This window comes from Hyperolius riggenbachi, chromosome 3, assembly GCF_040937935.1.
Source record: "Hyperolius riggenbachi isolate aHypRig1 chromosome 3, aHypRig1.pri, whole genome shotgun sequence".
NCBI lineage: Eukaryota > Metazoa > Chordata > Amphibia > Anura > Hyperoliidae > Hyperolius > Hyperolius riggenbachi.
In genome coordinates, this window is record NC_090648.1 from 135,949,999 (window position 1) to 135,976,091 (window position 26,093).

Consider the following 26,093-nt stretch of genomic DNA (forward strand, 5'->3'; position numbering starts at 1 on the left):
TTATATTCCCATTCACTGATCGGGGGGCAGCGGGAGCGGGCGCGCGCCCGATCGCGCGCACTACACGGCTGCAGCACCACTGCCTATCTGGACGGATATATGCGTCCAGATATGGCGAAGTGGTTAATATTACAAACAAACACTGTGAGATATACTACAGCAGGTGTGATCCGACTGAACAAAACCAATCAAACAATATGGTTAATATTACAGTTTGAAGATTGAGACTCTTCTGCCTCTGTAATTTGCAACAGTGCTGTTTCCTTTGTGAAGACAGAAGCAAAGAAAGCATTTAATAACTCTGCCTTACCTTGGTCATCCACCATTGCGTTCCCACCCTCAGTCTTTAGGAGTCCTATACAGTCAACCTTTCTTTTTTTAGAGTTGATGTACTTGTAAAACTTTTTTGGGTTAGATTTGATATCCCTAGCGATTTGATTTTCAGCTTCGATCTTTGCCAGCCTATTTTCTTTTTTACAATTTTTATTGCACTCCTTATAATTGCTGAGTGCAGCCTCAGCCCCCTCCTGTTTTAGGACCTTATAGGCATTCTTTTTCCTCTTCATTTTATCTCTAACCTTTCTATTCATCCATAGAGGCCTTTTTTTATTCCTAGACATTTTGTTTCCATATGGGATATACATACTACAATATTGATTGAGAATACGTTTAAAAGCTTGCCATTTCCTTTCAGTGTCCTCCCCTTGTAGTACATTATCCCAGTTCACCAAACTTAGTGCCTGCCTAATTTGATTGAACTTTGCTTTTCTAAAATTCATAGTTTTAGTGGTCCCGCTGCCCCGTGGCCTATCAGTCATCAGATCAAACGTTATCCTGTTGTGATCACTATTTCCCAAATGTTCTTGAACCTGCACATTTGATACATTATCTGGTCTATTAGAAATGATCAGATCCAGTAACGCATTTCCTGTAGTTGGTTCCGTTACCATTTGAGTCAAGTAATTGTCCTGTAGTGCTGCCAGAAATCTGTTGCTTTTACCAGAATGGGTAGCCTCAATACCCCAGTCAATGTCTGGAAAGTTGAAGTCGCCCATAACTATGACCTCATTTTTACTTGCAGCTTTTTCAATTTGCTGTAGTAATCACAGTTCTGCAGCTTCATTAATATGAGGTGGTCTGTAGCATACCCCAATAAGCAATTGGCAACTTTTATTTCCACCATGAATATTTACCCAAACGGACTCCACATCTTTGCAATCTTCCTCCATCTCATCGTTGAGGACAGCTGTAAAAGAATTCTTAACAAAGAGACAAACCCCTCCACCTTTTTCCCTGTTCTATCCCTCCTAAACACGTTGTATCCTTTTAAATTAGCTATCCAGTCATGGCTTTCATCCATCCATGTCTCGGTTATTCCCACAATGTCATAGCCTTTGTCATTCAGAATGAACTCTAGTTCGTCTATTTTATTTGCAAGGCTCCGAGCATTGGTTACCATGCACTTTATATTTCCCAGAACGTCATTTCGGACAGCACCCCTGGATGAGACTTGTCTCCCTCCCCACTGTGGACAGGAAACTGTTAAAAGAAGAATTTGCATAAGCAATAGGCAGCCACATATAAGATACTACACCTGCCACAGTACCTCAGTTTAGTTTCCTGTCCCGGACGGGATGCATGGGAGAGGTCTCCAGGAGTGCCATCCATGTCAGGCGGCAGGGGCAGCGTTTTCCAGGGCTCCAAGCAGCACTGTTCAGTGAACAGTCGGAGCCCTGCAGCGTGGAGGAGGCTTCTCCATTGGAGGCAGCAACTTTATGCGCGCAGGTGCGTGCATTGGAGAGAGTTCACTTCCGGTTGAACCGGAGGTAGTCACGCGCTGGCGTCCCGCGTGATCTGAAGTCTGAGCCGGGCGGCAGGGGCCGCGGCGGTGATTAGGAATCGGCATACAGCTGATTCCTTAAGGTAAGAAGCTGATTAAGCATATGTTTAGACGGCGGGGGCCGCATGCATAATTGGATCAGCTGCATCAAATCAGCAGCACAGGTATAAGTTTGTAGAGTCCATGATGCACTCTGGTTTGTGGCTGGGATCATGGAGGACGCCTCTGGGTCAGCTCCTGCACAATCTGCTGAATCTGCCCAGGATCCCTCTCTGGCAAGTAGATGTGATTATGTTTCTTCTCAGTGTTCTCCCCAGGCTCTTTTAGCCGGGTGTTCCACCCGGCTAGTTTTGATGAGCACCCGGCTGTCATCGGCTCACCTCCTCCTATTCTGTAAGCATAATTGCTCACAGAAGCACTGCCCCTGCATTCTCTCATTTCGCCCCACCCGGCTACATTTTTATGCCACCCGGCTACTATTTCATGCCACCCGGCTGAAAATTTTTTCTGGGGAGAACACTGCTTCTGCTTGGCTGGATGTATGTTATGTATAGAGGGATTTGTCTAATGGCTGGCTATCGTTTATTATGTTTTATACCCCAAAAGACATAAGACTGAGAAGGTTGAAAAGTCTGAAAAATCTTCTACTCAGTCCAGTCAGCATGGATTGGCAACTCTGAATGGAAATTGTGCCAGTATTGTACAGAGAAGGTCCACAGCAATAGGAAATTAAAGATTCTGCTATTGCTTCTACCGCCTCAGCTGCTTCAGATGGGCCTGGGACTAGTACTGCTATGGCTTATCTACCTGTTATAGCTAATCCATCATCTCCTATGTTGTCTGCACCTCTAACTATGCCTCCTGCTTCCAAGAGACATAGGCCTCTATTTATTGAGCATTCCTGCATGCGGTAATGCTCAAAACAGCTGACTTTACCCACCATTTAGTAAAGTGTGCATTCATAAAACCTGTGTCCGCATGGAAATTTATAATTCCTGAGCAGGTGCGGGAAATTAACACCTTGTGCGGAGATTATCACAACACAGGTCACTGAAGGTTAATTCATAAAAATTAAAGCAGGCAAATGTGAGCAGAGAAACCCTGGCTGTTTAGAGAAGGCGATAAGCCAGCCATAACAGGCAAGCTAATGGAGAGACAGACCTCCCAGGCAGCTGCAGTGAGAGCAGAACAAACTGCATCCCAGAATACCCAGGCTGTGTTTTTAACCCCTTGGGTACCTGTTTTCAGATAAATTTCACATCAGAAAGCCTGCATGTGTAACATTCTTGAAGTTCTTCTAAGCTGCAGCAATTAAATAGATTGTTTAAAAGAACTAGACAGATTCAGGGCAAGGAGAGGCAATTTAAACAAAAATGCACATGTAAAGGAATGCTGGGGCTGCCTCCTTTATAGTAACTCTCTCTGCACAGAGAAAATGTATCAAACTAGGAGGAAGATTTGAGTAAAACTGACTAAGGGCCTTTTTTTTCATTACTCTGCGAGTTACGATTTGATTCTGATCACGAGGTACGTTAAACTAATGGAAACTGCAGCAGCAATTTCCATTAGTGCAATCTGATTGCGATGCGATTTGGACAAAGCACAATCGTCATCCTCCTGCATTGTATGCAATTGAGCTGTACTATAAGTATAGTAGCGCAATCGCATAGTGGAAATTGAAGTGCGATTGGGATCGCAAATGCGGTTGCGATCGCATTTCATAGTAGAAAAGAGCCCTAACCGCAATGTTTTTTTCCTGAATTAATGAAAGACTTACTAATAGGTATTAAGTCTGAGCAGAAATCTTTGACACCTTTGGATCAAATGTATGAGAGTTTGGCGGATCCTCATTCTCGGCTTATTCCAGTCCATTCTACTCTTAAGATTAGGATTAAGGAGTGGGATAATCTAGGAAAAGTTTTTTTTTGGCCCAGATCATTATCTAAATGTTGTTTTTCTCCTGAAGATCAGGGTTTTGGGGAACCCCGCCTAAATTAGATCCATATTTTTCAAGGGTATCAAACAAAACTGACCTACTTTTTTGAGGATTTCTGGGAAATTTTGAATGATTTCCCTAAAGTTTGGAATGCTTCCAATTATCTAGTGGACGCTTCAGATGATACGGTTAAACTTATGGCCAGAACTACGGCATTAGTTAATTCAGCCAGAAGAGGTGTATGGGTAAAAACTTGGAATGATGACAATTCTTCAAAATCAAGTTATGTGGTGTACCTTGTGAAGGGGGTCTGCTGTTTGAGTCAGTTAGACAACCCTCTAGACAGAACGGCAGACACACATTTAAAAAAAAAAAAAAAAAAGTATTCCTGTTAAAGGAATTCTATCGATTCACATATTTTCAATTGACACAGGAATTGTTTGGGAAGTGTTGCTAAGTACTGGTGTATACATTTTAGTAGCAACCTCTTTGTTTACTGTTATCAAAATGCTTTCAAACTTTACTGACAAAACTGACTCTGAGCCATGAGGAGAGGGGAAATTCCCCTCACACTTGATCAGATAACTCTGTGTAACTGTGTGTGACAGAGAGAACAGCTGCAGCTTCTGTGTCCTGTTTCGGACTGAAGTGTCTGTAGGGAGCAGAGGAAATGTAACTAATTGTTACAGCTTTTCATACTGTTTTTTGCTTTCAGAGTTTGTTTGATATTTGCTTTCTGTAGTCCGATATGCAACTCTGGCTGTGCATTGAAGTAGACACCCCTTCTGCAATTGATTTGTCCCAATATAGCTAATCCTACCCTCAGTAAATTACAGCTTTTGCCTCTGATATTTAACATGAAAGGTAGGAAAATGTTTACACAGCAACTTAGACATTATTTGTACATTGTCATTTTAGAACACTTGGGTATCGATAGTATTCCTTTAAGAAAGGACCTTTTCAAAGTAAACGGTCCTTTCGTCCCTCCTTCTAAGAATAAGTCAGATCCCTAGTCCTCTAAGGGCAGGAGATGGGCTCTCTACAAGTCACAGAAGCCTAAGGGCCTGTTCAGACTGCACACGTTTCCAGCTGCGTTTTGGAAACGCGTGCAGAAGGCCAACACGCACGACATCAGACAGTGCATAGAGTGCACTGTCTGATGTTCACACTGCATGCGTTCCGGACCTGTGTGGTCCGGGAACGCATGCTGCACGCAGATTTAGCAAAAACGCGCGGCTGTCCCATTCACTTTTCAGTGATGGGATCAGCCACGCAACGCATGCAAACGCGGATGGCGTGCGTTCGTACGCGTTGCCTTCCGCATGCGTGGCCGTCCGCGTTTGTAATGTGAACCGGCCCTAAGTCCAACTTCACTTTTACCAAGAAGTCAGATAAGCAATAACGCTAGTATTCCAGTGAGATGGAGAATTGCAAATTTCAAAACATGGCAACTACAGTGCACAAAATATTGGTTATTTAGGCTTCTTTCACAGTGGACGTTACAGGCGCAGGTTAGAGCAGCTTGTAACGCAGCCCAGCTCACAGTAATGAAAAATCAATGGGCTGTTCACAGTGCCCACGTTGTGTTACACTCTAACGCTGGACGTTTAAAGAAAGTGCATCATGCTGTGCGTTATACACGGTTTTAGCCGCATTAGACTGTTTGCATATGCTCAATAATGTGTGTTTTTTGTTTTTTCTTGCAGGAGAGGAGGGGAGAGTCCGCTGTTGTGGCCAGCCACATGACTAATTAATATGCACTGCAGTGTTAACTTCCTGGAGCGGCCGCTTATTGGCTGGCAGGACCACGTGATGCGGAGTTTTCCGATCACGTGCTCTCCACAGTCTTTTGCCGCTTGCGCCGTTTTCGTCCGATAGTAAGCGTCAAAAAGTACGCATCACAGACCCATCAGGAGACGCATAACGTGGCTCTAAATGGCATCCAACTTCAAAGCTCACATGCGTTGCGTTGGGGGCACGTTATGTGACCTTAGCGTCGCATCTAACGCAACGTCTTAGTGGGAAAGAGCCTTTAAGGTGTTTTTTGTTGGAGGGATACAGAATAGAGTTCAGCCAGCCTCCTTTTAAGAGCTTTTGCATTACTCCCCGTTTGCAGGACCAAATAAAGTTTTCAGCCCCACAATCGAAAGTCCTTTCCCTGTTTAGAAAAAAAGGGTAATTCGAGAAGTACCGAAATGTCAGAGGACAGGGATTCTATTGCCCTGTGTTTTGTCTAGTAAAGGAGCTACAGGGAAATTATCAGTTCATACTAAATTTAAAGAGTCTAAACCAGAAGGTAAAATACAGAAAATTCAGGATGGATTTGATCTATTATTCATCTCTTTCAGAAGGACGATTTCCTAGCCTTTCTAGACTGAAAAGATGCGTATCTTCAATTACCGATACATCTGACTTCTCAATAATGCTTAAGGTTTGCCATCCAGATGGAGGAAGAGGTAAGAATGTATCAGTTTAATGCTTTGCCCTTCGGATTATCCTCAGCTCCAGGGTTGTTTATGAAGGTAATGTCTGGGGTTCTAGCTACACTTAGACAGAGAAAGGTTAACATTTTGGGTTACCTTGATTTTCTGTTTTGGGGGACATCTCCCAATTCGGTAAGAGATCAGATTGTTACGACAATAGTCTTACTACAAGATCTAGGTTGGATCATTAATTGGGAGAAATCTTCCTTAATTAAATCCTACACAGATTATACATTTGTTTGGGCTATTTCATTAGCATATCAGACACAGGGGGAGCAATTCAATTCTATCATGGCTCATTCCACAAGAGGAATTTCGACTTCTTGGGCAGAGAGGGCAGGGGCCTCTATAGATCAGATTTGCAGAGCTGCGACCTGGTCAAGTCACAATAAGTTTGTAAAGCTCTATCGCCTTAATGTATCTGTCTCTGCAGGTTTATCCTTCAGAAGGAAAGTTTTGCAAGCTGTGGTCCCACCCTAAGGTTTTAACTCTTGTATATCGTCTCATCCAGGGGTGCTGTCCGAAATGACGTTCTGGGAAAGACCACTTTACTTACGGTAAAGTCTTTTCCAGTAGTCATGAGGACAGCACCCCTGCAACCCGCCCTTATTTGGGTAGGAAAGAGAAATAAGTTTGTGTAAGCATCATTAAATGTCCGTGTCATCATTTTATTAACTGAGGTACTGTGGCAGGTGTAGTATCTTATATGTGGCTGCCTATTGCTTATGCAAATTCTTCTTTTAACAGTTTCCTGTCCACAGTGGGGAGGGAGACAAGTCTCATCCAGGGGTGCTGTCCTCATGACTACTGGAAAAGACTTTACCGTAAGTAAAGTGGTCTTTTTACCACCACATTTACCAATTTTGTTTACCTGAAATGGGCTACTTGAAGTTTTACCAACCTCCTTAATCTTTACACTGTCCCCACCCCCCTCTCCACCCCCCATAATGTTAGGCTCCCACTGTCTTTTTACCTTATCTTGTCTACATATTGAGACTTTATTCTCCCGCCTCCCCCCAGATCCTAGTTTAAAATCTCCTTCAACCGTTTAGCCATCTTCTCCCCCAATGCAGCTGCACCCTCCCCATTAAGGTGCAGTCCATCCCTGCTGTAGAACCTGTAGCTGACTGTAAAGTCTGCCCAGTTCTCCAGGAACCAGAACCCTTCCTTCCTACACCAATTTCTCAGCCACTTATTTAACTCCCTAAGCTCCCTCTGTCTCTCAGATGTAGCATGTGGCACTGGCAGTATTTCAGAGAACACCACCTTGGAGGTCCTTGCTTTAGTTTATATCACAATCACACAGTTTTACAATCCTGAGTAAGAGCTAAGCTTCATACACATGTACGAGGCATGTCGCCCAGTGGGGATCTGGACTCAATGCCTCTCGGAATATTGCAAGAATGAGGCTGTATAGATACACGGGCTAGGGATGTTTTCTGTTACTGAGTGCGGGGGGGGGGGGGGGGGGGGACGACTGATGGGGCAGTCCATGAGTAAAGACACGTGGGGGGAGGCAGAGGCGATTGTATATCTGTACAGCAGTCACACAGTGTTGTACTTGTTTCTGTATGTTCTGAGACTGTATTGTTTTTTACTTTGTAGATTTTGTCATCTTGTCCTGAAATTAAATGGCATTTCATTGGGCATCTACAGAAGGGCAACATCAAGAAGTTAGTTGGTAGGAACCCTCTATGTATATAACTGTCTGGTCAGAGAATATGTGTATATTAAGTACAGCAGAACTGTATTATGTACAGCAGAACTGTAAAACTATTCTGCTTGACTTTCTTCTTTCTTCCTTTTGCCAATACAAGCTCTATAAACAGACCACGTGCCTAGTAATGAATATAATGAATATGAATAATCTACATTAGTTCCAGGTGATGGGGAGACTGTGGTATATGGCTATATTTATGACCTGCTATCAGATGGCTTTCACTGTGTTAGGGTGCGTTTCCACTAGTGCGGTGGGAAATCGCCGCGGATTCTCTGCGGACGAATTCGCATGCAGGAGCGAAATCGCATGTGGTTGTATGCGAATTTTACCGCGAATTCGCATACGATTTCGCATGGATGACGCTGTGTGCGAATTTAACCATGTCAGTGCCTGTGTGCTTTTTCATTGATTCCATGCGAAATCGTATGCGAATTCGCATGAAAAAACACCATGCGAATTCCCTATTAAATACATTGTATGCGAAACGCATGCGTGTGTGCGGTGTCCGAATTCGGATAACTCTGTTGTGCAGATTTTTCCTGCACAAGAAAACGCAACGTTTTCCTGACAAGTGGACACATGTTCATTCACTTTTATTGGTTATGCGAATTTGCATGCGGGGAACGCATGCAAATTCGCGTTAGTGGAAACGCACCCTCAAACACAGAATTTCTTAAAAGACACATCTTTGGGTTTGAGGGGGAAAACATTGTAGTTCAATATGGGCCAGGAAGTGTCTGCATAGGGTTTGATTCACTAAGACAAATAGCATGCCTTATCAAAGTTAGCACACCTTATAAATGTAAACACATTTTATCAGAGTAGCATAGCAAACTTATGCCTGCTAATTGGCAATGACAAGAGCTCCACTCATCCTGCCCTCGGCCCCTGCTGGTTCGTATGCTACTTTGATAAGGCGTGTTAACTTTGATAAGGCATGCTAACTTTGACAAGGCATGCTATTTGTCTTAGTGAATCAAGCCCATAGAGTTTGTGTGTTATTGATGGATTTTTGTGGTTTTACTCCAGGCCCTCTAGTTTCATATATCATATCAAAAACATACAGATTATTATTATTGATTTATCAAGTGCCAACATATTCCATGGAGCTGTACAAAGTAATAAACAAAAATGGGGTACATAATAATACAGACAATGGTGTACACAAATATACAAAATACAGAATAGGTCATTATAGTGTCAAAAGTAAATTGATGAATGAAATGTGTAACATTCCAAGACAAGAGTGATAGAGCCCTGCCCTTGCGAGCTTACAATCTACAGTAATGAGGAGGGACAAGAGGTGGGGTAGTATACAATATTCATACCTTGAGGCAGTGTGTTTGTACATTATCTAGTATTGAGTACAACTTGACCAGAGGTAGAAGGGAGAATGGCCTATGGTAGAGCGTATGCTTGTCGGAAAAAGAGAGATTTGACGGAGCGTTTAAAAATTTAAATTTTCGAGAGTGACGGAGGTGTTTGGGGAAGGGGATTCCAGAGGAGGGGTGAAGCACGTGAGAAATCTTGTATATGAGGAGGACAAAAAAAAAGGTTGTGTGCAGATCTGAGATTGCGGCTGGGTTGGTATCTGGAAACTAGTGAAGAGATGTACAGGGAAGAGAGATCGTGGAGAGCTTTGTAGGTTGGGGTTAAGAGTTTGAAATGGATCATCTTGTTAGCCGGCAGCCAATGAAGAGCTTGACAGAGATTAGCAGCAGAGGAAGAGGGAGAAGAAAGATGAGACGAGCAGCTGAGTTCAGTACAGATTGGGGTGGTGCCAGTAGTCAGTAGTCCACAAAGTAGTATAGTACTGTATGTCACAATTGTCCAAAGAGATAAGAGCATGTTCTAACATTTTATTTGTGACCTGAGTAAGAAGGTAGAATGCAAGATATTTTTGAGCTGGAGATGACAGGAGCTGGTTAGGGAGTGAATGTAAAGAATAAAAGAAAGAGGAGTCAAGTATTACCCCTACGCACTGTGCTTTGGGAACTGAATTTATAAGAGTATTTATTAACATTTGAGAGGTGGACAGAAGATTAGTTGTGTTTTGCTCATATTAAGCTTTAAGAAGGGAGCGGTCATGAAAGAGCGACATAGCAGACAAACCTCAAAGGTCAGCGCAGGTTTAGAAAGTCCAAGGAACAATGGAACCAACGCCGAGAAGAACAATGTCGATATAGCAGACAAACAGGAACACGTATGAGGAGGGAATTAAGGTCTTGGGCTGAGGGGTACAGTTGTGTATAATCTGCATATAAGTGGTAATGAAACCCATATGAGTTAAGTTGCCAAGACTTTGCTTGCACATGGAAATCAGGAGGGGAACCAGGACGGAGCCTTGAGGTGCTTCCACAGACAAAGGATCTGATTCGAGTAAGAGATTGTGAAAGATCCTACAGAGAGGTAGGAAGATATTCAGGAGTGAGCAAGGCCCTTTATGCTTACATATGAAAGTATCTGTAGGAGTAAAGTGTGGTCTTCAGTATCAAATGCTAATGACAGATTAAGAATAAGTGTGGAATAATGGCCTTTGGATTTAGCTGTGAGAAGATCATTGGTTACTTTAGTAAGACCTGTTCATGTGGAGTGGTGAATTGAATCCACCAAATTTGGTCTTAGTCTATAATTGAGATTAGAGTTTGAGTTCCTCTGGTGGGCAATTAGTGACTTAGTGACAGGACTGTACTCTCTAAAGTGCTGTGGAAGATGTTCGCATTAATAATATGGATTTAGGGCTGGGGCTGCTTTACACCATCAATGAAAATGGTCCATTTCACGGAAAGCATCACTACAGCCTTGTTGATAGATTCTCTGTTAGGCCCTGTACACATTATGTCCGTTTGCAGAAACAGCAGAACGCATCATTAAACGCGTATAAAAAACGCATGCGTTTGTACGCGTTTGTATGCGTTTTTAATGCGTTTTTAATGCGTTTTTGTAGGCATGCGTTTTCTGCTACACTGTCCAGTTTGTCAATAAAGGTGGTTGCTGTTTTTTTTTTTTTTTTTACCTCTGCCTTTTGTTCTGATGTCACTTCCTTCTTTTGTGGGTTTTGAAGGAGAATTGAAGGTGGTAGGAGTGTTATCTAGTGTATTCAGCGAGATGTCAGCTTTAGCTGTGTTTGCATTCTTCCTGATTGCTGTAATGGTGATGAGGCGCAGACGGATAGTGAGGAGACGATGTTGGGTGCATCCCTTGCTTTTGGAGCGCAAGGAGAAAGGGCAGTTTGCGACCTTGTATCATGATCTGCGAAAGCACCCAGACAAATTTTTTGCTTATGCAAGAATGTCTGTTGCAAGGTAAGTGCATTTAATGTAATTTTGATTCTGTGGTGGTGATATCCTGTGGTGTTGGCGGAGACCTTACCTGTTAGATGAGGTGCACGACTGCACCACGCTCTGTATGCTGAAGTGATGTCATTTCTGCATAGCAATGCGTGTGCTAGATCCAACTGTAGGCACTCTTGACGATTGGTGTGACACAACACGATGCAAGGTGAGGGGGGGGGGGGGGGGGGGGGGGAGTGCCAACCTGGGGAGGCAGTGGACGGCTAGAGGGGGCGGCCATGGGCAGGCAACCGTGACCACAGACCACTATCCTCAAGACGACCCATAACCCCAGCATGAAGTTTTAATTACAGTAGCATACATGATTTATAAACTATAGAGGCTGGAGGCTAAAAAATGTGTGGATTACACTGCATTCTTGATAACATGTGACCTTTGACTTGCTCACATTATGAGTGTATATGTACATCAAGCAAGTCATATAGGCTGACTGTAGTGGCGGGATGTTAATTTATGTTACCATGTCTTTACTCTGTTTGTATGTTTTGAAATGGACATTGTTGTAATGTGGACTATGATTTTTTTTTTTACTTCCAGCTTTGATGAAATTTTGGAAGAGTTACGTGATGATCTACAGCGCCAAGACACAAATTTTCGCGAAGCAGTCTCACCAACTGAACGTCTTCTGTTGACATTAAGGTAAATATGAGGATGGTTTTCAACGATGTCAATTATAATAAATAACTCACGCTCACTTGTGTCTTTTATAATGCCGCCATATTTATTAGACTGGTGCCTTAGGTGCTCCTTTTCTCAGCGCCAGGTACTTCATTTTCCATTGGCCGTAGGCCGTGAGTATGGAACACAAGTCATGGTTTGCAGTTTTAGAACAAGTTAAGTGCCCTCTATGCTACTATGGACCTGATTCACAAAGCGGTGTTAACAGTTAGCACCGCTGTGGAAAAGCCCTTTATCACTCCTAAACTCAGTTCAGTCATGATAAGTGTAGGTGTGATAAGTTTAAGCAACAACTGGGTTAGCACCACAGTGCCCAGCTGAGCAAAATTTTTGCGCTGGCAAAGTCTGGTGCACTTCGCATATAGTTTAATGGCGCTGCTTTGTGTGTGGGACTTTGCGCGTGATCTGAACGTATCTAAACTTATCACACCTACACCGTAACATGCCTAAATTTAGCATAATTAAACTGGCTTTTCACCAGCGTGGTGCAATGGTTATCACGTCTAAGTCTCTAATAGGAATCGCTATGTGAATCAAGCCTCTAGATCTACTAATTGTTGCTAAAGATGTTGTTCTTGTTGTAAATAAACAATTTGTAATGATTGGAACCGGTCTGGTTAGGCATGTAAACTGATTAAAAATTTTACTGGCCCTAGGATGATGAGACAAAAGGAAAGGCCATGTCACTTGTGGGTATGTATTTAAAGTCACAGGTTAGCAAAATTTACAGCTTACGGGGAGCGACACCATACCTCCTACATAGGTCCATGGAGTTCTGTGGTTCTGACTGCAGGTCGGTTTACAACTCATTAATTGACATGTAAGTGTAGGAATCTGTACACTCTTTATACTTACCATGTCTATCCTTTATCTACAGATTTCTTGCATCCGGACATTCGTATAGTTCACTTCATCTGGAATACCGTTTGGGGAAAAGTACTATACAATCCATCGTATTAACTACCTGCCGTTTATTGTGGAGGAAATTACAACCGCGTTTCATGCCTTTTCCAGACACCAGAAAATGGATGGAAGTTGCAGATTTGTACTGGCGCCGCTGCAATTTCCCTCACTGCATTGGCGCCATTGATGGGAAACATGTGCGTGTAGTTTGCCCCCCATGCAGTGGCAGTCAGTATTTTAACTATAAAAAATTCTTTTCATTGGTTATGTTAGCCATTGTCGATGCTGACTATAGATTTTTATATGTCAGTGTAGGTTCTTACGGTAGTAGTTCCGACTCTACCATTTTTAAAAACTCCAAGTTTGGACGATTGCTTGAACGAGGCCAAGCAAACATACCCGCACCTATGCCATGGCCAGGACAATCGGAGCCAAATCGTCCATTCATTTTAGTCGGAGATGAGGCATTTGGTTTATCCAACAACATTATGCGGCCTTACTCCCAGCGTGGATTAGACAATATGAAGCGTACATTCAACTATCGATTGAGCAGAGCACGCCGAATGGTTGAATGTACTTTCGGTATAATGGCTGCTAAATGGAGAATTTTTCAAGGTGCTTTACAAATGACCCCAGAGAATGCAGTCTGTGTAATTAAGGCTGCATGTATTTTGCACAATTTTGTGCGTGAGAAAGAGGGAGTCAATCTAGACGATTCCGATACCCCCATCTCATTGCAAGCACATCATGCTGCAGGCAGAGCAAGTGGAGATGCCATTTTGCTCAGAGATCAGTTAGCTTTATATGTCCTTACATGTGCTAACCACATTTGGAGGTATTGGTACAAACAATAAATGGAACATCTGTTGTACATTGATTTGATTGTTAAAAAGTACATTAAAAATTTGATTTGATAACACTCTTGTGCTCCTTACTTCAATAGGAGTGAAACATTTTGCAAGTTCTCCACAGCACAATACTTGGTTCACTTTACAAACCATATATACTCTTGGTAGTGTACTAGGTGTCACCCTGAGCAAAAGGTTCCTATGTATGTAGTGGAGCAATTATTTCTCATTTATTGTTTACCTTTTCAATTCACTAGTATACAAACCTATTTCAAATGAATTGAAAAGGTAAACAATAAAAGATATATAATAGTCAGCGTACTCACCTGTCCTTTCCTGTCTTGGTATTCAAAAACTCCACATCTTTGGAAGGCAACTACAACTCATTACAAGCTGCTGTAAAGCAAATACCAAAGGGTGGCTTCCATTTGTGTATTTGCAGTGCAGTGCTTTCAATGTTCTCCACGTGAAGTACTATTGTTGATTTCCTGAAACCACCTATCTGCCTCCATTGTATTTGAACATATATCGTAAATTTTTTGCACATTAAAACTTCTATTAAGTAAAGAATGAAAGACAGTAGTGTAAACGTTGAACATTTTTAATTTTTGCAATACTCAGTCATAACTGTGTATTAAAAGTGCAAGTGTGGTTAATAACAGTGAAAAAAAAAACACGTTTTGGTAAACGTTTGTTGAAACACAGGTTTACCAACATTTGTACAGGTTTTGGTGAGTACAAAACACAGAAAGATTGTATAACTTACAAAACTTTTCATGAGACTCACTCCATATTAAGTACTACACGGAGGATGAGGTACCAAAACACTGCAGCAACATTGTCGATTTAACAATCTGCTTTATCAAAGGCACAACTGGTGTAAAATCAAACAATTTGGAAACCACTAGGCAGTCATCAATTGTTCGTACCATTACTGTTACGTTTCCATTAAGTTGGGGTTCTCCGTATACAACCACTGGTAACTCAACAAACCATGGTTGAAGGGCGAACTATAGTTCAAATGCAAAAGAAAGAAAGAAAAGGAGAGGAGCACTCCATAGTGTATAACCTTTTAATAAACAAAAAGTTCCTCTTCTGTGGGCAGTAGTAAGAGAACTACTCGATGTTAGTTGACACTGGAAGCCCCTCTGGTCAATAGGTACAGCAACTATGCAATAATCAAAAATTTGGGTTGTTCCCCCACTATCACCCCTGTTTGGTGTTTATTACAAGGTTGTCAGGGAACCAGAAAGGAATTGGGGGTTGGAAAAGGAAAGGATTTTAAACATACCTGGAGATTCTTCCAGCACCATTAGCCTGAATCGCTCACATGGCGACATCCAACGGTTCCTGGACCCGCCGGTTCCGTCCCATAACTTCCGGTGGACCTGGCTAATTGTCCACATCACAGGGGCTACCTCCATACATGAACGCATGCGTCTGCACAGTAGAAAGCAACATGCATCTCCGTATGGAGAGAGCAACCTGTGAAGGGGAGAATTTACCACGTCCGTCAACTGACTGACTGACGTCATCGACAGAACCACGTGGCGGCAGATCCAGGCAGCGTAGGATGTTGGCGTGAGAACGATCCGTGCATATTGGGCTGGAAGAAGCCCCAGGTATGTATATTTCATCTTCGCTGGTTCCCTTTAACATGGAGCACTTCTTTCCTTTTCTTGCCTTTTTCTACTAAATTGAATAGTGAAAACATCTTACTTATATCTTTGGAATTTCTATACGCTTCGTATACTCTCTGTTATACCATAAGGTATTGGTACATTGACTACATGTGAGATAACCTTCTCACATCATAGGATCAAGCTACACTGGAGAAGTGCTATGAAGCGTCATGCACACGCTTCTTCAATGGGACGAAAGGGTTTGACAAACTCTCCTGCTGGCCTGACATTGATATCAACAGTACAGCGGCTTTCCAGTCTGTCATGTAGATTGATTACCTTGTTTCGAAAGTAATGTACCATGCAGAACATAGAAACTAGGTGATTATTCGTGAAGCTGACAGACTGTGCACATATTGTACTGTCGAAAATGAACGACAGCCTAGCAGGAAGTGTTGATGTACCCTACAGTGATTTTTTTGAAGCGTCTACTCTACACTTCATGACAGTGTATTGAACCTCAGTGCAACAGTATAATGTAAACTATAATTGTGCCATAATGACAACAAAGTGAACAATACAACTTTTTACCTTAGTAAAAAAAATATTAACAAAAATGTAACCTTTAAATATTAAAGAACTACTTTTTAACAGAAAAATACCAACAAACCTTGCACATCAAGTAATCTACAGGTTCTCAAAGTACAATGATTCTCTGAAAGAGAGTGAGGTAGCCTGTAATGTATCATTTTGTACATTAACGTCAACATTTGACCCTGCTGCTGCCGGAGTTGGTGGACGTGACATGTACCTAGGAGGATTTGGTAAAGGTGGTTCGCCAGAACCATTACCTTGCAATTGTTGCATAACACCATGAGAATATCTCCCCTCATTTGGATGCATGTAAGGTGACATAATGACATCTGGCCCTTGCAAATAGTCTTCTTGGGGACCTGGCCGACCTCTGATTGGTACATTAGAGGGCAAAGCTGAACTGGACCGACTAAAACTACCTGGTGTTGGTGGGTGTTGAGGCAAATGCCTTTGTGTGTAGCTACGTTCAGTAAAATCAAAACTACCTACTGGGGCTGATGAAAGTGGAGGGTTTACGTTGGTAGGAGGATCATTAGGCTTTGGAATGCAGTTTTGTATAGTATCTATTAGGGCACGTCTTAATGTAAACATATTATCCTTTGGGACTTCTTCAATCATAGGTACCAAACTAATAGCTAGAACATATGCACTATTTTTTTCTCTCTCCATTATGTTCACCACGGATTTTAATGAAGTCATCAATTCTTCATTGTCATTGTGTTTGTTGCGTTTCTTCCCAACATCAGTAGCATTTCGTTTGTTTGATGACAGTTGCCGCCCTCCCCTTTCCGGTGCACTCCTTTGTACATCAGAAGAGTTACCTTCTTCTTGAGAGACAGTAGAAATTTGCTCTTCTTCCAATTCCATGTTAGAGTTTTCATCAATTGTAATAGTTGGTGGAATGTTATCCTCGGTCCTACGACATAAAAAAATTAAAATTATGTACTGAATAAAATATTAGAATGACTATACAACAGTATACAAAATAGAACTGAAAATGAAAAGGTCAATGATAGTGCGTAAACAGCAGCTGGGGTTCACCAAAACATTCTGTATTTCAGATGCAAGGGGAGGGGCTTTATTTTACAGCACATTGGCAAACACACTTACTCGCGTAAATCTACACATGGTCGTAGAAATTCCATATTTGCACGAAACTTGTACGGGTGTCTTTTGGATGCTCCGGCACCACTCCTTGTTTCGGCAGCCTCCAATTTCAAATCTTTAATGTAGCTGTCTTTTACTGATCTCCAGCGTGTTTTTGCATCAAATCCTGTGTATATAAAAAAGATATATTTTTTTAAAAGGCTGATATTGTCCAATCACACGTGCAGATTTCTATATATTTCATTATTACAAATTATACAGTGGTCCCCCCTGGCAGCATGGTATACAGTGGCCTCCCCCCCTGGCAGCATGGTATACAGTGGTCCCCCCTGGCAGCATGGTATACAGTGGCCCCCCCCTGGCAGCATGGTATACAGTGGCCCCCCTGGCAGTGGTCCCCCCTGGCAGCATGGTATACAGTGGCCCCCCTGGCAGTGGTCCCCCCTGGCAGCATGGTATACAGTGGCCCCCCTGGCAGTGGTCCCCCCTGGCAGCATGGTATACAGTGGCCCCCCCCTGGCAGCATGGTATACAGTGGCCCCCCTGGCAGTGGTCCCCCCTGGCAGCATGGTATACAGTGGCCCCCCTGGCAGTGGTCCCCCCTGGCAGCATGGTATACAGTGACCCCCCCCTGGCAGCATGGTATACAGTGGCCCCCCTGGCAGTGGTCCCCCCTGGCAGCATGGTATACAGTGGCCCCCCTGGCAGTGGTCCCCCCTGGCAGCATGGTATACAGTGGCCCCCCCCTGGCAGCATGGTATACAGTGGCCCCCCTGGCAGTGGTCCCCCCTGGCAGCATGGTATACAGTGGCCCCCCTGGCAGTGGTCCCCCCTGGCAGCATGGTATACAGTGGCCCCCCCCTGGCAGCATGGTATACAGTGGCCCCCCTGGCAGTGGTCCCCCCTGGCAGCATGGTATACAGTGGCAGCAGAAGTAACATACATACATACAGACAGACATACATACCGAGCTCTTCTCTCTGCAGTTCAGTGAACTCTTCCCACTCCTCCAATGTGTAGAAGGTCTGCGCTATGCTCATCCATATCAGCACGGCACGATTCCCTTCCTTATATCGGGGATGTGTCTTGTCGTACAACTCAGGGTGCTCCTGCACCCTGAGAATCAGTTCCTCTGTGCAGAGCGACTTGCGGAGTATGGTTTCGCCGCCGCCGCCGCTGTTTTTGCGGGAGCCTGAGCCGCGACCTCCTCTCTTCTTGGTCGGCATTGTGGAAAAGGAAGTGCGTCACGCAGGAAGTTGTATACACTTCCGCCGCCACACGCAGAAGAAAAACGCATGGAAAATCGCATGACATGCGTTTTAAATGCGCTTCCATTGGCATGCATTATAGTGCGTTCGTACGCGTTCCGCACAGACATGCATGCATGTATGCGTTTCAAACACGCGTACGTTTGAAACGCATACATGTGAACGTGATACATAAACTACAATGTATTTTTGGGGTGCCTTCAAAAACGCACACAGCACGCGTTCATCAAATCCGCACACAAACTCATGCGGTGTGAACGAGGCCTTAAACATACAGTAGGATCCTTCAGACATGTGACAATATGTCTATTCTGTCCATGCCATGTGATGCAGTGACTGAACGCTAACCCACTGCATGCACAATAATTATGGACATTGGACAGAAGTCAGAGTTAGGAGATGTCCCATGGTACGGACATGTCTGATGGTTTACACCGTCCACATCGCTGAATACCCTACTGTGAACGCAGCCTTAAAGAGAGTCTGAAGCGAGAATAAATCTCGCTTCAGACCTCATAAATTGCAGGGGCACGTGTGCCCCTGCTAAAACGCCGCTATAGCGCGGCTTAACGGGGGTCCCTTCACCCCCAAATCCCCCTCGATACACCCGGGGAGCGCTTCCTGGTTGGGGCAGGGCTAGCCGCCGCAGCCCTGCCCCACGCGCGTCTGTCAGCGCGTATCTCCGCCTCTCCCCCGCCCCTCTCAGTCTTCCTTCACTGAGAGGGGCGGGGGAGAGGCGGCGATGCGCCGCTGACAGACGCGACTGGAGGCAGGGCTGCAGCCGTTAGCCCTGCCTCCAGGAAGCAATAAATCACGACCAAATCTGCGACCAAGTGTCGCAGTGGTCGTTTTGGGGGTGAAGGGACCCCCGTTAAGCCGCGCTATAGCGGCGGTTTAGCAGGGGCACACGTGCCCCTGCTATTTATGAGCTCTGAAGCGAGATTTATTCTCGCTTCAGAGTCTCTTTAACAAACTTTATTGCATGACTTTATTAGCTCTGATATATATGGAATGTATAGGGGGATAAAAGGAACCAAAAAGCCCTCCTACTAAAAAAGCAAAGCTTGGTGTAATTGCCTTCTTAAAACAGAAGGAAATTTGCAATAATTCAGTTATAAATGAACAATTGTGGTTACCCACAATGCACACCTACTAAATTATCCCTTTTCGCCCTTGTTAAGCCAAGCAAGCATCCAGAACCGCTGGTTTATAGCAAGCCTATAGCTTTAAGTTTTACACAGCCATATCAAACCCACATGTAGACAGCCTGTTTCGGACTTTTGGTCCTCATCAGTACATGGAAGGGATTGATAAGGCTGTATGAAATAGGGCTTGGTCGAGTACAACAGAGTAACCAAGCAGCTCAGGGTGACCCAAACTACCCACATGTAGACAGCCTGTTTCGGACTTTTGGTCCTCATCAGTACACAGGCTGTCTACATGTGGGTTTGATATGGCTGTGTAAAACTTAAAGCTATAGGCTTGCTATAAACCAGCGGTTCTGGATGCTTGCTTGGCTTAACAAGGGCGAAAAGGGATAATTTGCATATTTAGTAGGTGTGCATTGTGGGTAACCACAATTGTTCATTTATAACTGAATTATTGCAAATTTCCTTCTGTTTTAAGAAGTCAATTACACCAAGCTTTGATATATATATGGGTATTGCTATAAGCTGGTCCCATGGACTGGATTTCTGGTAAATCCTGTTGTCATAGTTGCCAGGAAGTTGACATTTTTGGCAGTCTTGCAAAATCCCGACCAAATCACTGATTAAAATGAAAATGCAGTTATCGTTGCTGGCCAAATACAGTATAGCAATCTCTTGTGTCAGTCTTGTATACTGAATGTCCGTTTTGCTATCTTGTCATTCTTTGTTTCTTCCTCCAGGTGTCCCGAATCTTCACATTTTGGAAACTGTGGACTCTGTGAGTCTTGCTGACAAGGTCAGTGCTTCCTGGCAGAAGAACAGGTCTTCTGAGAAGCTGAAGGTCATGGTGCAAGTCAATACCAGCAGTGAAGAAAGTAATTCACCTATGGGCTGCTCATATTCTCATTCTTCTTTATTTTATTGTTCCTCTTCTAAAACTAAAGTTTAATTTCTTAATTCTCTTACTTTCCTCCCAGGTAAACATGGTCTGCCTCCCTCTGGGACTATAGATGTGGTGAAACATATCAGGGAGAAATGTCCAGGTTTGGAGTTTGTGGGACTGATGACCATTGGAAGTTTTGACCATGATCTCACCCAAGGTCCGAATCCCGATTTCCAGGTAACCTGCCCATAAATGTAGTGTCTGTGGTAGACCGTACTATATGGCAGAATGGGATACTGCTCTGCTGAAAGTAATTCCTACATGGACAAGCAGCAAAGAAGGGTCACCTGGTCTGTAGATGTTGTATCTGATACAGATCACAAGCTGAATGATCATAGAGATTTGATGTTCTGCCATTTATAGTATGTGCTCTGATGTATCTATGCAGCGCCCAGTAAAAAGGTGAAAAAAGGCTTTAGACTTCCTTATCATGCAATAGTTTCTACATATCCTCCATGTGGATCACGCAGTGAAAATGTAAAGAGGAACTATAACAACAAATAGTAGAATGCAGTGCATTATTCAGGATACGGACTTTTACATTAAATATCCTGGTTTCAGCGCCAAAAACACTTCATATACCTATATACAGTGTTGCTGCATATTGGTATGTAGCCCTGCCCTCCAACTGAGGCTTAAGCTAAGCTGTTTATTATGCAGAATCCCCCCCCCAAGAGCATTCTGGGAGACCAGGTATCTTTTGTACTGGCTTTAGAACTTTCAGTAAACAATTATTCTGCAGATATCACCTGCCAGTACTAAAGATGTTGCCGCCTTTGATACATTTCAGAAAGTAAATCAGGGAGAGGAAGGAGTTTACAATGGGCAAACACTGACTAAATATTGTACAAAAAAAGCAATTTTATTAGTTTTTTTTTTTTTTTTTTCTAACTACGGTTCCTCTTTGACTTTTTTTTTTTTCAATTAACGTTTATTGAAAGAAATATTCTAAATGTAATCTGATTATTAACAATCATCTATAAGCGTTAGCAAATAGATCCAAATGCAGGATTATGAACATGAACATGCAAAACGGAGAGAAGCTATTGTTATCTAGTACAAGCTTATACAACTGTTGTAAGGCACCACAACTTAGGACATGCTGATATGATAGTGTTAAAGGATGGTCATAGATGCCCGAGGTTATCTCCTCGGTATTTGTACTGTGCTATTTGCAAGTTTACGGAAGAGGAGAGACGTACTAGTAGCATATGATTGATCAGAGCAATGGAAAGGGGTGTATTATATCCTAGTCACATCTCTCATTTTTCCAGTTCTGGGAGTCTACGAGGAAAGTGGAAGAGAGAGACCCTATAGGGTGGACATTAAAAAGGAGTAGAATCCACCGCTTAGGGTGCGTTATGGGGAGATAGTGTATTGGTGATAGAGGGATGTAGGAAGGGTACATTTGTAAGCAAATATCAATGGTCCAAGAGAAGCTTATATTTTTCTGATACTTGGAATTCGTTCCAGAGAGCCCAAGTGTAATTAAACCTTTCCATTTTGTCTGTTGCACAAGCTATGATTCTCTCCATTGACTCTACTGTTCCCACCTTTCTGATCCATTCTCTAATCGTGGGTGCATCTGATTTTTTCCAATGAGCCGGAATAAGAGCTCTAGCTGCATTGATTAAGTGAATTACTAGAGACTTTTTGTAATTTTTATGCGAGTTTGTGGTATCATGGAGAAGGAGTGAGGCTGGTGTAAAGGGAACCCTGTCCCAAGTTATGTCTTTAATTAATTGGTGGATCTGGACCCAATAGTTCTGGATCTTTGGGCATTCCCAAAAGATGTGTATAAGAGATCCCTCTGAATGATTGCATCTCCAACATCTATCGGACACCGGGGGGAAAATTTTGTGTAATAGTTTAGGTGTTCTGTACCATCTGGTTAGGAGTTTGTATCCTAGTTCCTGTATGTTGACACTCATGGATCCCCTATGATTAAGGGAGAGGAGTTTTTGCCATTGGTCATTGGTAAACTGTGTATTCAGATCTCTCTCCCATTCCTCCTGAAATCTCGTTTTGTTAGGTAGTGGGCTTGTAAGGAGGATCTGGTAGAGTTGTGAAATTAAATGTTTATGCGGTCCTTGACTGCATATTAGTTTCTCAAAGGGGGACACTGGTGTGGCCCAGTTAACTTTACTGGAGATTGTATGAGTAAAGTGGCGGAGTTGGAAATATTGCCATTGCGAAAGTTGGCACTCAGCTCTCATTGCATTAATGACAGGTAGAGACTTAACTGTACCATTGTTGACGAAGTCCTGAAGTCTAGGGCAACCACCATTGGACCAGTTTTTAAGAAAGGCTATGTCTTTTGCTGGGGAGAACGCGGGGTTGTTGGAAAGGGGGGTGAGTCTGCTAGGGAAGGACGCCAAGCCCTTAGGCGGTAGATATTTGCGCATACTCTTGATGGTAGCTTCGATCAGAGGGTTTTCCCAACTATTTCTCGTGGCGGGAGGGAAATCAGACCAGCCCAGAACAGAGGTAGGGAGATCAGAGTTTTCTCCCTCAACCAGTGCCCATTGTTTAGGTGTAGTATAGTTGGACCATTCAATGGCTCTGCTTAGTTGAGAGGCTATATGGTAAGTGTGAACATCGGGGAGTGCCATGCCTCCCATTTCCTTGGGGAGGATCAAGATTGATTTCTTGATTCTTGGGGGTTTCCCTTCCCAAATAAATTTGTTGATAGCAGATTGGAGATCTCTAACATAAGATGGCGGTAGGGAAATCGGGAGACATTGGCTAACATACAAAAATCTTGGAAGCAAGGTCATTTTGACAGAAGCTATTCTGCCAAACCAGGAGAGCTTTTTTTGGGAGCCCCAGGATATTAGATCTGCTTTGAGCTTTCTGCTTAATGGGATAAAGTTACTTGTAAAGATATTATTTAGGTTCTGTGGGATATCTATTCCTAAGTAGTGTAGCGATTCAGGTGACCAGGAGAATGTGAATGTTTTTTGACAGTGTTTGACTGTTTCAGGGTCGAGTGAGATGTTTAGGGCTCTTGACTTGTGAAAGTTTATCTTAAGGTTTGAGAGAGAGCCAAATTGTTCAAATTGCTTCATTAGATTGGGTATAGAGGTTAGGGGATCCTGGAGAAAAAATAATAAATCGTCTGCAAAAGCGGATACTACATGGTTTGAGGATTTCGTGTGTATACCTCTAATCGCAGGGTTTGCTCTCACGGCGTTAAGAAAGGGTTCTAGAGTGATTATGTATAGCAGAGGTGAAAGGGGACACCCTTGGCGTGTGCCATTGGTGATGGTAAAATTATCAGAAAGCAAGCCATTGGCCTTTACTTTGGCGGAGGGATTGGAATATAGTAGGTTTATCCAATTTAAAATGTTGGGGCCCAGACCCAGGTGTGACAGGGCAGCGCGGGAAAAGTCCCACGCCACCCTGTCAAAGGCCTTCTCGGCGTCGGTGGAAAGAAGGAAGGCTTTAAGGTTGTGTTTTTTAGTGAGGGCCACAACACCCACTGCTCTCATCACATTGTCTCTGGCCTCTCTACCTGGGATAAAGCCCGATTGGTCTATTTTGATATGGTCAGGAATAAATGGGATAATTCTATTTGCCAGTATTTTAGCAAATATCTTGGCATCCAGGTTGAGAAGGGAAATGGGCCTATAATTTGAACAGAGCTTGACGTCCTTCCCCGGCTTAGGAATCACAGTTATGTGGGCTTCAAGAAATTGAGAGGAGGGAATTGTGTCTGAGTTGATTGACATAAAAGCTGAGGTAAAAGCTGGAGCCAACACCCTGGCAAACAGTTTGTAGTAGTGGGAACTGAACCCATCAGGGCCAGGTGCTTTGCCAGGTTTCAGATTTCTAACCGCCATTAGAAACTCATCCTCAGATATTGGAGCTTCTAGGTCTTTAAATTCATCTTGCGAGATTTTAAGGGGAGAGGAAAAATTGGTTAAGTAATCTGCAATTTTGTTAGCTCTAGAAGCATGCGGCCTTTTCTCTGGATGTAAGTCTTGCAGATTGTACAGGTCTTTGTAAAACCGACGAAATTCCTCAACTATGTCCTCTGACTTAGATAGCTTACTCTGTTTGGCGTCAATGATGGTGAGAATATGGGAATTGAGCATTTTTTGGCGAAGAGCTTTAGCTAGGTATTTACCACTCTTATTTCCCAGTTCATAAAAGATTTTTTTCCCTGACAAAATTTTTTGTTTGGCCTCAGTAAATAATAGGGAATGTAGTCTGGCTCTGCGCTCTGTTAATGTTTCTAATGTTTGTGTAGCAAGGGATTGTTTATGGAGCTTCTCTAGTTTGCATATCTCCTCCGAGAGTTTGATAATTCCCTCCTCTTTTTCTTTTTTCAGTTTTGCTCCCATCTGAATCAGGCGCCCTCTGATTACAGGTTTGTGGGCCTCCCAGATGGTAAGAGTGGACGTATCAGTGTTTTTGTGGTCGTGGAAATAATCATCTAGTGCTGATGTTATGGTGGCTACCCTAGCCTCATCGGCTAGAATTTGTGGATTGAGTCTCCAGCACCAAGATTTGCTTATTTTCTCGGGGAAACTTACAATGAGAGAAACAGGAGAGTGATCCGAGATTGTCTTGGAGCCAATGGATGAATTGCGTATGAGTGACAGGTCCCTTTGTGAGACAAAAAAGTAATCGATGCGCGAATACTTTTGATGGATGGGGGAGAAGAATGTGTAATCTTTTTCCTGAGGGTGTGATATTCTCCAGGGGTCCATGAGTGTCAATCTTTGCAGGGTAGACCTAATAAATTTAAGAGCCCTGTAAGAAAGCGTGGAGGAGCCGTTCGAGCAATCTGTTAGTGGTTGTAAGGGTATGTTGAAGTCGCCTCCAAGAATTAGAATGCCTGATGTGAAATACGAAAGACGGTTGAGGGTTGAAGCGATAAAGGAAGGCTGCTGCTTGTTAGGAGCATAAATTGTTGCTAAAGTAAGGATTCGATTGTTAAGCTTTCCTTTTACAAACAGGAACCTTCCGTCTGGATCTTTCTCCACCTCATCTATTTGAAAAGGAGCGTTTTTGTGGATAAAAATAGAGACTCCTTTTGTTTTAGTTGTTTGGGATGTGGCATGTATGGCTGTTGGGAAGTGTCTATCAAATCTAGATGGTATATGGTTTGTTCTGAGGTGTGTTTCCTGGAGAAAAGCAAAGTGAGTCTTTTCTTTCTTGAGAAAATCGAAAACCATTGATCTTTTGGTTGGAATGTTCAACCCATTTACATTAAGTGATAGGAATTTCCAAGCTAGTTGTGTCCGACAGGTGTTGGATGCTTCAGTCATTTTGTACGAAAAAGAGGGTTCCCTTGGTAGTTGGTTATTTAAAGAAGTATGTGTTATGTCAGGTAATAGGGCTATAAGAGCTCGAACTAAGAAGGGAAATGTGGGAATGGCGGAGGGTGTTGGGGGAAGGAAGGAGGTAAGGATTGTAGACACCCAGAATCGAAGCAGCCAAAACTGCATCAATTGTTGTGTGATGAGAGTGTGACCAGGGTAACGGGGGTAGTAGGAGTTATTGAGTCTAGCAGAAAGAGAGAAGATTACTCCCTATGTAGGTGTGGTTTATCAAACCAACACCTACTATATTAGTGGGAGATGTATTCAGTGTATATAAAACTAGTACATACACTGTGTGGGGATGTAGAAGACACCCAGAA

General features: G+C 43.2%; 1 protein-coding gene across 2 annotated transcripts in view; it reads left to right on the forward strand.

Annotated features, from left to right (window-relative positions):
- The window catches only part of PLPBP (pyridoxal phosphate binding protein), a 69,534-nt gene that overhangs the window by 10,734 nt on the left and 32,707 nt on the right, over window positions 1-26,093 (forward strand). For both annotated transcript variants that reach the window (XR_011030231.1, XM_068274960.1), the window contains exons 4-6: window positions 7,865-7,940; window positions 20,241-20,375; window positions 20,478-20,620. Coding sequence is in view for 1 of the 2 variants with exons in the window: in XM_068274960.1 (XP_068131061.1) it covers window positions 7,865-7,940; window positions 20,241-20,375; window positions 20,478-20,620 (354 nt within the window). In the remaining variant the exon portion in view is untranslated. The remainder of the gene's footprint in view (window positions 1-7,864; window positions 7,941-20,240; window positions 20,376-20,477; window positions 20,621-26,093) is intronic.